The sequence below is a fragment of the Oncorhynchus tshawytscha genome, linkage group LG08 (assembly GCF_018296145.1).
Source record: "Oncorhynchus tshawytscha isolate Ot180627B linkage group LG08, Otsh_v2.0, whole genome shotgun sequence".
NCBI lineage: Eukaryota > Metazoa > Chordata > Actinopteri > Salmoniformes > Salmonidae > Oncorhynchus > Oncorhynchus tshawytscha.
In genome coordinates this window covers 74468260-74481197 of record NC_056436.1, presented here as the reverse complement: position 1 = coordinate 74481197, position 12938 = coordinate 74468260, and the positions used below count along the sequence as shown (strand labels likewise).

The window sequence follows — 12938 nt, the reverse complement described above, 5'->3', positions numbered from 1 at the left end:
TAGAATGCGCACCATAATCCCATGGGATCCGTCGTGGGTGCACACAGCATAAATATGACATAAACAATTATAGTTCATACACATCACATTCTATATGCAAACCAAATAGGTTGTTATAGGTTAAGTTGATAAGCAAATTTGCAGCATCATGCTCATGTTAGTCCTCTAGAACGCAGGTGTAGTCTTCCTAGTATGACTCTGAAATAATGAGGTGGCGTGTACGTGTGCGCGCATCCGTTTCAGCGTGTTTGGGAGTCTTCTACTCCAAAAACCATGGAGTCGTGCACCACTAGGGGTTGGTTACGGTTAGCGTTTGTTAAACATAATAAATAAATTGTAGAAATGGGCGGGGTTTGTGACTGTGGTATATAAACTAGTGACGGGGGTTGAGCAGATGCCGCGTTTAAGTACTAGTCGGAACTAGGAAACTCTGAATTTTCGGACTCGCTAACTGTTCGATCGCGTCGCGTGTATAACTAGGCTACAACCATTTAGCGAGTCGAACATTTCAGAATTTCCTAGTTTCGACTAACGCGTGAACGCGACAAGACAGACCTGTGCGAGCGGCCTGTTGCTACTCACTACGTAGACACAGTTTAAACTCTGTACTGTCTTTGACGTAGGTGTCGTTTGCCTGCTAGTGGCTTTCACTGTAAAAACATGGCGAGGTTTAGCGAGCATGGGATTCGCCTCAGTTCCGTAAGTATTTTTCAAATAAGTTATTTATTGTGTGTTGTAAGCTATTTCGTTTGTAATTTGCATTCGTTCTTATATGCTAGATGTGTTGTTGACGTTTTGTTTTTATTATAAAGGAAAATAGTAAATATCGAAGTTGTTTTTTTGCAGATGAGTCCGTCCTTCCTGAATAGTAATTCAACAAGTCATACGTGGCCTTTCAGCGCAGTTGCAGAACTAATAGGTAACAACAGTCAACTTTCATTTTGATATTCTGTGTTTTCATTTCCCCTTCCGCTGAAGGCAGGAAAGTTGCAAATGTTTGTGCCTAAAAATGTACTGGTGGCATGGCTTCCGCATAATAAAATACAACAGACGCCTTGTCTGTGTGTGTGTGTTGCCCGCACTTCATCGACAGTCTACCATCCACCTGTTCTTTTCTCATCGCAATATGTGTCACATGTGACAGTATAAGTTATACTTTAGTTATAACATGTTAGTATATTCAAATGAAGTTCCATATTTTACAGAGGAGAACATGTTATGCCTACAGTAACTTCATTATGACGTCGCTTGCCAGGCATTCACATCATATTTTTCTCGCGCTACTAAGTTTTTTTTAGGTGGAATTTAGTTCCTCATTCATATCAACGCAGTAACACTACTTGCGATGCGCGTAAAACATGTTTTATATTCATGTTCGTTGTTTATTCTCATCTAAATTCTGTATATGTTTCAAGTTGTCAGAGTTGAGAAGCCTCCGCTCTGTGCATGCATAGGCCCTGGAAGTAAGGGTGCTGATCGAGAGTACTTCAGCAACCCCTGAAAAATCTGAATTAAAAAATATATCTATATTTTTTTATTATTATTATTTTAATGTAGTGCACTGGGCCTTTAATAGTCCTCTATTAGAGGACAATCTGCAGCTCGGGCAAACCCCAGCAACAAAAAAATTGCAGCACCTCCACCCCTAAACTACTTCCCGCAGCTATGTGTGCATGATTATTGGTTGGAATAGACCTGTTGGTTCGTGCCGTGTGCATTGTCCGTTGGTCACCTTCAAATTTGTGAAAGCCTCTGCGATTTGCATACTTGGAATAACCCAGAGTGTGGTGCACACTGTAGACTTGCATTTGGTTAAGATACGCAGTGCTTGACTAGGGCAGCAACTCACCTTAGCTGAGTACCAGCACCCTAAATGTTCTACTGCTTGAGCTCCTGTTCCCCTTACAGAATATTAACTCAAAAGTATTGTGGAGCTCCTGCACCTAAATATAAACAGTACCTGCACCCAACTTGAGTACCAGCACCTATTTTAGTCCAAGTCAAGCACTGAAGATACATACTGGGCGCGTTCGAGCAGATCACTTTTGTCAAGGTGGTGACCTTACAACGTGTGTTGCATTATGGGGATAAAAATTGTCCGACTTGACAACTGCATGAGCTTTACAAAAACCATGTGATCAAAGGTCATGAAGTTTAGACTAGTCGACTACAAATTTCTGAAGTTGATATTCACCAACTTCATCCTGCAGCCATCACTGCATTGTGGGAGGCTGTCAACCAATCGTTGGGGTGCATTTGTTTGACCCACGTGAACGTGACCAAAGATGAGACTAAAACAGAAACCAACCTTTCTGCAGTTTGTGTATAATTGAATGTGATATTTGAGGCTCTCTTTCACCAATTGATAGTACAATGTACACACCCATATTTACAACTTGTGACTGTGTGATATGGGGTTGGAGACATGTTTATTTTGCCATTAAAAATACACTTTTATAAACAATGGCAACACTGCCATGTTGCACTGAGCCTTCCTGTTGGAAAACCACATTCATGTCCGGCTTTCGGCTGTTGCAGATGCACCTCCCCCGACTTCACTCCTGGACTCAAACAAGACCATTGTTTTGTAACTTTGTTTAAAGGCCCAATGCAGTCATTTTATATCAATATCAAATCCTTTCTGGGTAACAGTACCTTACTGTAATAGATTTCCATTAAAATGGGCAAAATAGCTTTTTAGAATTTTGCTAGGACTGTGTGGTAGTGAAAACTGGAAACTAGCTGTTATTGGCAGAGATTTGGAGCTCAATTTGTTATTGGTCTATTAACGAATTTACCGCATGGTGATGTCACCATGGAAAGCCTAAACTCCAGCCCATGCAAACCTACTGATTAGAATGTCCCGTGTAGATTTCATTTTCAAGCAGCAACTATCAGGAAATAACACTGATCAAGTTTTTTAACACTTACAGTGTTAGTTTCCTCAACTGTTGTACAATATGATATAAAACACAGGACATCGTTTGGAAACATGGGGTACTGGGGTCACAAGGGACCACTTTTACATTATGCAGGATAAGTTGGTCAACTGATTTTACTAATTACAGTACACCCCCTGTCTAGACACAGTTACTGTGAAGCACTGTGTGACTTTTTCAACTTGTTCTACAATAGTTTTTACAACCATTTTTCATGTAAAAAGGGCTTTACAAATTCATTTAATGATTGATTGATTGACTGACTTTGTGCTGTGTAGATAATGCGTCAGACCCGGGCGTGACAGCCAGGCAGATCTGGATAGATGTGGTGGAGGAACAGCAACAGCTCTGTCTGGCCTTCACTGACAACGGCAGCGGCATGACCCCCAACAAACTGCACAAAATGCTCAGGTGAGAAACACAGGCTTACGTACGTTTGGCTACACACACATACACACACACTGCTGTTTGATCATCCATGTTGCAGCCTCTACACACACACACACACACACTGCTGTTTGATCATCCATGTTGCAGCCTCTACACACACACACACACACTGCTGTTTGATCATCCATGTTGCAGCCTCTACACACACACACACACACACTGCTGTTTGATCATCCATGTTGCAGCCTCTACACACACACACACACACTGCTGTTTGATCATCCATGTTGCAGCCTCTACACACACACACACACACTGCTGTTTGATCATCCATGTTGCAGCCTCTACACACACACACACACACACTGCTGTTTGATCATCCATGTTGCAGCCTCTACACACACACACACACTGCTATGTGAAAGGTTATACTGTAATTACCCATACATAAACAACTGAGTTGAATTACTAACATTAGGTCTTTGTTCCACACCCTTTTTTTTCTCACTTATGCGACATGCCCACTCTCTCTCACGTAAACCCGTGAACACACAATCGCTCTCTTTTCTCCCCCTCATTCTCACATACACACAAACACACATCCTACACACAAACTATCTCTCTGCACACAAATACAGACCCACTTCTCTCACTTACACACCAATACAGACACATGTCTCCAACTAACGCTGCAATCTCACCCCACTCTTTCTCTTTGTCTGTTCAGTTTTGGTTTCACAGAGAAAGGGTCTGGTAAGGGCAGCCACCAGGCCATCGGTGTCTATGGAAACGGCTTTAAGTCTGGCTCCATGCGTCTGGGTCGTGACGCTTTGATCTTCACTAAGAACGGAGGCTGTCTGACCGTCGGCATGCTGTCCCAGAGCTACCTACAGGCTATAAAGGCACAGGCTGTCATCGTCCCCATAGTGCCCTTCAACCAACAGACCAATATCCTTACACAGAGAGAGATAGGACCCAATGCAGTATCATTGATGCTTTGGAAATGTTTCCTAAATGTTTGTCATGCCAATAAAGCAATTGAATTTGAGAGAGAGGAAAACAGACAGAGAGGAAGACAGACAGAGAGGAAGACAGACAGAGAGGACGACAGACAGAGAGGAAGACAGACAGAGAGGACGACAGACAGAGAGGAAGACTGACAGAGAGGAAGACAAGAGTACATGCATGTGTATGTTCGAAGGATTGATTGAAAAACTGTGTGTGTGTGCGTCCGTGTGCTTGCCTGTATGTGTATCCTGGTTGCTCTCCTTAACTATGTCTTACAGGTGCTGGTAGTGACTGAGGACTCTGAGGCCAGTCTGAATGCCATCCTGACCCACTCTCTGATCCACACTCAGAAGGAGCTGCTACAGCACTTTGACTCCATCCTCTCCAAGAAGGGCACTAAGATCCTCATCTGGAACATACGCAGGTCAGGAAACACACCCACGTAATCGCTGTGAGATGGCTAGCTAGTTTGCGGTGCGAGCTATTAGTGTTTCCATCGATGACGTCTCTCGCTCTGAGACCTCAAAATAGAAGTTTCCTTTGCTCTGCAAGGGCCGCTGCTTTTGTGGAGCGATAGGAAATGGATGCTTTGAGGGTGACTGTTGTCAATGTTTTCAAAGGGTCCCTGATTCGAGTCCAGGTTGGGGCAAGGAGAGGGACGGAAGCAAAACTGTTACACACAAACACATTCTGCTTATTTGTTAGTAATGACACAGTATTGGGTATCATCTCTGAAAGCAGAAAGGATCAGTGGCCAATTAATGATTCATTACAGGCAAGTGGGATATTTTATCATTCTTTGAAGAATGAAGCTGACACAAGTAATGAGTTCTACAATATCACGTACAGGAACAAAGATGGTAAGCCGGAGCTGGATTTCGAGACAGATGAGTTTGACATCCGGATGCCAGAGATCCACTTAGAGGAGACCAAGACTAGAGGCAGGAAGAAGAGCTTCCCTGGACCGCAGAGGACTGACCACACCATCCCAGAGATGGACTACTCCCTGAGAGTGAGTGATAAAAAAAGATGAGTGATGATGTGTTACAATGAGAGTGAGTGTTGAGCGAGTGATGAGAGACATGTCAGGGTGGTTAAGAGAAAGTTAACTGTAAACATTTCAGTCACCTTGGAACTCTATTCAACAACTGTATTCACCAGAGGATTGTGACCTTGAATGCAGCATAGCCAAACAGAGTGATAAAGGAAGGTGAGAAGGTCTGATGGTTTGAATAGGATTCTGAACAGGAAGTCCAATCCTCTATAAAGTCTCATTCATTCACATTCTCTCACAGGCCTACCTCAGCATCTTGTACCTGAAGCCTCGGACTCAGATCATCCTGCGACAGAAGAAGGTTCAGACCAAGCTGGTCGCCAAGAGCCTGTCGCAGATTGAGAACGATGTTTATAAACCCCAATTCAATGTATCCTTCTGTAGAACTAGAATCTGTTGGTCCATTCATTTCTATCCAAAAACGATTATTGCGTTTATCAAAGTATTCTGTAAGTAATAGAACTTAACCTTAACATACCTTAACCTAACTTAACTTACATAGCGATGATGCAAAGTACTGTGGTCACTTGTACAGGCTTCAGTCTAGGCGTATGCCCAGAAAACTTAACTTAACCTTAACCATTTCTATCAGAAAGACAGAGTTAAGGTCACCTTTGGGTTCAACCGTAAGAACAAAGACCACTATGGCATCATGATGTACCACAAGAACCGCCTCATCAAGTCCTATGAGAAGGTTGGCTACCAGATCAAGGTACATATTAATTAAAGACTGTAATGTTGAGTTTATCTGTCAACACCTGGGGCCACAAACAAGCTATATGATATGAGAGATTGTGTGAGGTTTTGGTGTAATAGTTATACTTTAGACAATAATGTGCTCTCTTCTCTCTCTCTCTCTCTCTCCTTTTAAATCACTCCTCCTCCATCTCTATTCCCTTCTCTCTCCCTCTAAATCTCCATCTCTCACTCCTATATACCTCACCCTCTTCCCACCTCTCCCTCTACTTCTCCTTTACCTTTATATCTCTCTCTTCTTCTTTTTTCCCCCCTCTCCCTGTTTCAGTCATCAGGTCAGAGGGCAGGGGTTGGGGTTATTGGAGTCATTGAGTGCAACTTCCTGAAGCCGGCTCACAACAAGCAAGACTTTGAATACACCAAAGAGTACAGGTACAACACACACACAAATGAATCAGTATTATCATGAACCAGATGAGCAGATTGACATGCTATTTATAGTTCAGGATGTGAACATCCTCTCTGTATTTGTGTGGTTTGAAACAGGCTGACCCTGTCGTCCCTGGGGCTGAAGCTCAACGACTACTGGAATGAGATGATGGAGAAAAAGGCGAGAGAACGAGAGTTCCTGGCAGCGGAGAAGAAGAATGAAGAGGAAGATGAGGAGGAGGAAGAGGAGGAGTGAGTTTTTATGTTTGTTTAGTTTGATTTATTTTGGATGATTGTTGCTACAGACTGTCAAATTTTACCGTGACATCACAGTGCAAGTACAGGGCTAACATGGATGGCTTGTGGTTAAGAAACAGGAAATGAAAAGTGTGTTTTGTTTAACTTGTGTGCCCACAACAAAATATGCCTGGTGTGTGTGTATGTGTGCGTGCGTGTGTTTGTACATGTGTGTAGGAGTCCAGTGTGGCTGCAGTGTGAGGACTGTCTGAGGTGGAGGCGTGTCCCAGAAGGCCACTACAGCTCCACCCCTGAACACTGGAGCTGCAGCCAGAACCCCAACACCATGCTCAGGTACCAGAGAGAGTGGGCTCTATTTTAACAAACCTAACCTGGCGTTAGGGCTGGAAAATGTCAGTGCGCTGGTTTTTACATGACGCCTTAGCGCCGCCTTAACGCCAGACAAAAATAGAGCCCAGAGAGAGAGAGTAAGAGAGAGAGAGAGAGAGATAGCAAGTGTGCATACATTCAAGCTTTCAGGAGTGTATTTGCATGTTAGGTTGTCTTTGTTCTCATCAACTGTACTTAATCATCTGACCTGGGGTGTGTATTTCAGGACTTTCTCATCTGACCTGTGGTGTGTATTTCAGGAGTTCCTCATCTGACCTGTGGTGTGTATTTCAGGAGTTCCTCATCTGACCTGTGGTGTGTATTTCAGGAGCTGCTCTTTGCCAGAGGAAGCAGAGGAGAGTGAAGAAGAGTTAACGCCAAGCTACCAGAAGAAGACCTACAAGAAGTAAATATACCACCACCCACCCCTACTCTCTCCTCCACCCTACTCTCACTCCCTCTCTCCTCCACCCTACTCTTACCTCCATCCCACTCTTACTCCCTCTCTCCTCCACCCTACTCTCACCTCCACCCCACTCTCACTCCCTCTCTCCTCCACCCTACTCTCACTCCCCCTCTCCTCCACCCTACTCTTACTCCCTCTCTCCTCCACCCTACTCTTACTCCCTCTCTCCTCCACCCCACTCTCACCCCTTCTCCTCCACCCTACTCTCTCCTCCACCCTACTCTCTCCTCCACCCTACTCTCACCTCCACCCTACTCTCTCCACCCTACTCTCTCCTCCACCCCACTCTCACCCCCTTTCCTCCACCCTATTCTCTCCTCTACCCTACTCTCCTCCACCCTACTCTCACTCCCTCTCTCCTCCACCCTACTCTCACTCCCTCTCTCCTCTACCTACTCTCCTCCACCCTACTCTTACTCCCTCTCTCCTCCACCCTACTCTCACCTCCATCCCACTCTTACTCCCTCTCTCCTCCACCCTACTCTCACCTCCACCCCACTCTCACTCCCTCTCTCCTCCACCCTACTCTCACTCCCCCCTCTCCTCCACCCTACTCTTATTCCCTCTCTCCTCCACCCTACTCTTACTCCCTCTCTCCTCCACCCCACTCTCACCCCTTCTCCTCCACCCTACTCTCTCCTCCACCCTACTCTCTCCTCCACCCTACTCTCTCCTCCACCCTACTCTCACCTCCACCCTACTCTCTCCACCCTACTCTCTCCTCCACCCCACTCTCACCCCCTTTCCTCCACCCTATTCTCTCCTCTACCCTACTCTCCTCCACCCTACTCTCACTCCCTCTCTCCTCCACCCTACTCTCACTCCCTCTCTCCTCCACCCTACTCTCACTCCCTCTCTTTTCCACCCTACTCTCACTCCCTCTCTCCTCCACCTACTCTCTCCTCCCTACTCTCACCTCCACCCTACTCTCTCCTCCACCTACTCTCACCTCCACCCTACTCTCTCCTCCACCCTACTCTCTCCACCCTACTCTCACCTCCACCCTACTCTCTCCTCCACCCTACTCTCACCTCCACCCTACTCTCTCCTCCACCCTACTCTCTCCTCCACCCTACTCTCACCTCCACCCTACTCTCTCCTCCACCCTACTCTCTCCTCCACTCTACTCTCACTCCCTCTCTCCTCCACCCTACTCTCTCCTCCACTCTACTCTCACTCCCTCTCTCCTCCACCCTACTCTCTCCTCCACCCTACTCTCTCCTCCACTCTACTCTCACTCCCTCTCTCCTCCACCCTACTCTCTCCTCCACTCTACTCTCACTCCCTCTCTCCTCCACCCTACTCTCTCCTCCACCCTACTCTCACTCCCTCTCTCCTCCACCCTACTCTCTCCTCCACCCTACTCTCACCTCTACCCTACTCCCTCCTCCACCCTACTCTCACCTCCACCCTACTCTCTCCTCCACCCTACTCTCACCTCTACCCTACTCCCTCCTCCACCCTACTCTCACCTCCACCCTACTCTCTCCTCCACCCTACTCTCACCTCTACCCTACTCCCTCCTCCACCCTACTCTCACCTCCACCCTACTCTCACCTCCACCCTACTCTCACCTCCACCCTACTCTCACCTCCACCCTACTCTCACCTCCACCCTACTCTCACCTCCACCCTACTCTCACCTCCACCCTACTCTCACCTCTACCCTACTCCCTCCTCCACCCTACTCTCACCTCCACCCTACTCTCTCCTCCACCCTACTCTCACCTCTACCCTACTCCCTCCTCCACCCTACTCTCACCTCCACCCTACTCTCTCCTCCACCCTACTCTCACCTCCACCCTACTCTCTCCTCCACCCTACTCTCTCCTCCACTGTACTCTCACTCCCTCTCTCCTCCACCCTACTCTCACCTCCACCCTACTCTGCTCTTCATGTACGCCAGATGCACAGCCAATTAATATCTGTACTGGCACTTTGTTTGATGTGTGTGTGCATGGCTGTGTGTGTGGCTAGTGGCTACGCATGTGTGGGTGTGTGTGTGTATATGCAATGCCATGTATTTGCACTCTCTGTGTGCATGTGTCAGTTTGTGGTTTGCCGCCTGTGAGTTTTACGTTGTTATTCTCAGTAAAAACCACAGTGTCAGAACAAACCTGACTTCCTCCTTCAGTTGAATATTTTCTTCATATTTATACTTTAGGCCTACTCTACTATGCTTATCTATACTGTACTGAGCCATGTATCTCGGTTGTTCCATTCACTGCTGTTTCCATTCTGTGTCTAAAAAGGGACCAAGGCCTGGTCAGAAAACGAGGCCGTCCGCGGAAGCACCATGTACTCCCCCAAGGCCTGTCTGAGCCGGTCCTCCTCCGCCCTCTGCCCCGTGATGCCCCCTCCCTCTGTCTGAGCCGGTCCTCCTCCGCCCTCTGCCCCGTGATGCCCCCTGCCTCTGACTGAACCGGTCCTCCTCCGCCCCCTACCCCCTGATGCCCCCTGCCTCTGACTGAACCGGTCCTCCTCCGCCCTCTACCCCCTGATGCCCCCTCCATCTGCTCACAGAGGAGACTGAGAACAGCGAGCAGAATAAGCCAGTGGCTCCACTGGTGGCCACTTTAGAGGATGACGAGGACAACATGGCACAGTCCAAGTCTGGGTCAGAGACATGCGCACCCACACGCGCATGCAAACGCTCATACAGGTAACTGCCAAAATAAAGGAAACACCAACATAAAGCATCTTAATAGGGCGTTGGACCTCCACGAGCCAGAACAGCTTCAATGCACCTTGGCATAGATTCTACAAGTGTTTGGAACTCTAGTGGAGGGATGCAACACCATTGTTCTATGAGAAATTACCATTATTTGGTATTTTGTTGGTGTTGGAAAACACTGTTTCTGGCACTGCTCCAGAATCTTCCAGAATTTGGGTTTAGATCTGGTGACTGAGACACACACACACACCCTTTAAACTCTCTATGCTCCTTTGAGACCCCTCTTTCAAAGTCACTGCGATCTCTTCTAGCCATGATAGCCAAAAGTATGGGCAACTGGGCATGTTTATACACCCTACGCATGATGCTATTGCTTAATTAACTCAGGAACCACACCTGTGTGGAAGTATCTGCTTTCAATATATTTTGTATCCCTCATTTACTCAAGTGTTTCCTTTATTTTGGCAGTTACATGTACATATACACTCACGCTTACTCGAACACACACACTCTTACACACACACAAATGCACATATAGATAGATACACACACAAACACACACTCAGTCTCTCTCTGTCTCAGCAGAAACAAGCGGAAGTCAATATGGCCGCCCAGGGACATGGAAAAGAGACCACAACCATGGGCGGGTCCACACCCATTCGCCGACGAGATCCAAGATGTGCAACAACCTGGGAAAGACGGCAACGAACCACAGACACTGACTGGGCAGACAGAGAAGACCAAGGGGGAAAAGGCACCACTCGGGGCCACCAGAGGAGGCCTTTCCCAGCCCAGCTCCAGCCTTGCCTGGCCTCCCTCCCTCACTTCAGCCCAGACGGTGGTGGTGTCCCCCCTGAGTCGTCCGGAGGGCCCCTGGCCCCGGGCTCTGACCCTGGAGGGAGCTGGTTCAGAAAGGGGAGCCCTGGTCCAGAGACTGGCTGGACTGGAGAAGGAGGCTCAGAGGCTGAGGAGGATACTGGGTTCCAACGCACCCCCAGCAACGCAGGACACTGTGGTGATGACAGAGGCTGCCTCTGGGGATAAGGCATCTGGTGGGGTGGGGGCGGAGACAACGGTGGCCATGGTAACCAAACAGGACCCAAAGGAGGTCAGTAGGGTTAACTATGAATTTAGTAAAGGTCTGAATGTTTTTCAAGATTAGTGAAATCAAAAGACCTACTATCCCCATTAGGATACATGAAGAACATTATAAAATGCCAAGAGTAGGGTTCCAAGCTTTCTTATTAGTTCAAACTGGTATTCTAGCTGTCAATTCTTCTGAATTTAAACTTTTATAGAGACATGTATCCCATTACCTCTTTTCTCACTACAGTGTGAGAGCTCAGCTTCCCCTGGCATACCAGGGCTGGTTGTGGAGGGCGTCCAGCCCCAGAGAGAGCAGCCTGAGCTGGGCAGGCTGAGGAGGGAGAAGGCTGACCCCCAGAGCAGGCTGAGACAGACTGACAGCCCAGTAACCAGGGACCAGAGCTCCCGGTATGTTTACCCACGCAGAGACAGAAACACACCCTATAATCCATCGGTTCTTTAGATTTGCATTCTCTCTATAACTTTCTGCTCTCTGTATTTCCCAGCATTGTGCAAGAGAACCTCCACAAAATGCGAGGGAACGTGGTGGCTCTGCTGTCAGCCATCCTGCCCCACCTGGACCTGCAGGGCATCAGCCTGGACACGCCAGACGTAGACAGCATCCTGCAGCAGATCATAGACGCCAACTCACTGTCTCCACTCTAGAACCCACTCTCAGTGCTCTAGAACCCACTCTCAGTGCTCTAGAACCCACTCTCAGCACTCTAGAACTCACTCTCACCACTAGTACTTATGCTCACCACTCTACTGTAGGTAACTAATCGTTTATTTTTCCATACCAACCTGGAACCCCTATGTCCACAACACATTATCCACACACTGACTCACATTGTAATGGCTGACCCATCTTAATAGCCCAACTATCACATTGTAAATACTTCATCCCCAATTGACCCTGCCTAAGTTCAGATGCGTTGTACTGTACTCGTTGAGTGTGAGATGTTGTAATACTGTACTCAGATCAGCTTGCTATGCTGTATGTTTTACCTTCACCATATGTAAAGGATCCACATAAGTAACCAGCAGTCTGCTTAATTTAATATCATGTGTTATTACTTGTCAATCAGAGACCCTGGCTTGTGTGAGAGAAGCTGAGAAGCCTATTACTGTTTGCTTTTCATCCTTGCTACTGTTTTTAATATGTTTGTTGATTATTTTGTCATTTTAATATATGAACATGTTCCTTGATAGTGTTAGGGCTGGACTTCAACTACCCTGTCATTACAATGTTTTATCGTTTGTTTGCTTGCATATCTTTTTAAAGAAAATCAACCAGGTATCATGATTTTGTGATCTTTTGTCTGACTTGAGTTTAACAGGCACCATTTTTGTTCTAAACACCATACCCCTCGTCTTGTCTAAAGCATGTTGTTATGTGTGTTTGAGTTCAACCAATGAGAAATAGCTAACAAAAGTTTATAAAATTCGGCAGTAGACAATATTGACCACAGGGAGGCAGAGTGGCCATTATCATTTTTCCCATATTTTACTGTGAGCAGCACTGAAACGGCCACGTCTAACTTCACTATTTCCAACTCACTACAAGCTC

General features: G+C 46.8%; 2 protein-coding genes across 5 annotated transcripts; both read left to right on the top strand.

Annotated features, from left to right (window-relative positions):
- Positions 1-377: 377 nt before the first annotated feature.
- LOC112255949 (MORC family CW-type zinc finger protein 3) lies at positions 378-10270 on the top strand. Its single transcript, XM_024428806.2, has 13 exons — positions 378-699; positions 847-919; positions 3218-3350; positions 4057-4277; positions 4614-4761; positions 5187-5349; positions 5633-5761; positions 5984-6103; positions 6416-6519; positions 6634-6768; positions 6991-7107; positions 7472-7549; positions 9861-10270. Exons 1-13 carry the CDS (start codon positions 661-663, stop codon positions 10027-10029), a joined length of 1629 nt encoding a protein of 542 aa, XP_024284574.2. The 5' UTR covers positions 378-660; the 3' UTR covers positions 10030-10270.
- LOC112255951 lies at positions 10087-12666 on the top strand. 4 transcript variants are annotated; one of them, XM_042325958.1, is made up of 4 exons: positions 10087-10225; positions 10868-11390; positions 11616-11776; positions 11875-12666. In XM_042325958.1, exons 1-4 carry the CDS (start codon positions 10206-10208, stop codon positions 12032-12034), a joined length of 864 nt encoding a protein of 287 aa, XP_042181892.1. In that variant the 5' UTR covers positions 10087-10205; the 3' UTR covers positions 12035-12666. The 4 variants fall into 4 exon arrangements, with proteins under 4 accessions (XP_042181892.1, XP_024284575.1, XP_042181891.1 ...); XM_024428807.2 differs by having other exon boundaries at positions 10100-10225; positions 10865-11390; XM_042325957.1 differs by having other exon boundaries at positions 10137-10270.
- The last annotated feature ends 272 nt before the right edge of the window (positions 12667-12938 follow it).

Bases quoted from the DNA above. Each gene is read 5' to 3' on its own strand.
- LOC112255951 (XM_042325956.1), top strand. From the start codon at position 10,206: ATGGCACAGTCCAAGTCTGGGTCAGAGACATGCGCACCCACACGCGCA. The intron at 10,271-10,864 runs GTAACTGCCAAA...TCTCTGTCTCAG, and splicing joins GCATGCAAACGCTCATACAG to CAGAAACAAGCGGAAGTCAA. The intron at 11,777-11,874 runs GTATGTTTACCC...TGTATTTCCCAG, and splicing joins ACCAGGGACCAGAGCTCCCG to CATTGTGCAAGAGAACCTCC.
- LOC112255949 (XM_024428806.2), top strand. From the start codon at position 661: ATGGCGAGGTTTAGCGAGCATGGGATTCGCCTCAGTTCC. The intron at 5,350-5,632 runs GTGAGTGATAAA...ATTCTCTCACAG, and splicing joins AGATGGACTACTCCCTGAGA to GCCTACCTCAGCATCTTGTA. The intron at 7,108-7,471 runs GTACCAGAGAGA...TGTGTATTTCAG, and splicing joins AACCCCAACACCATGCTCAG to GAGCTGCTCTTTGCCAGAGG.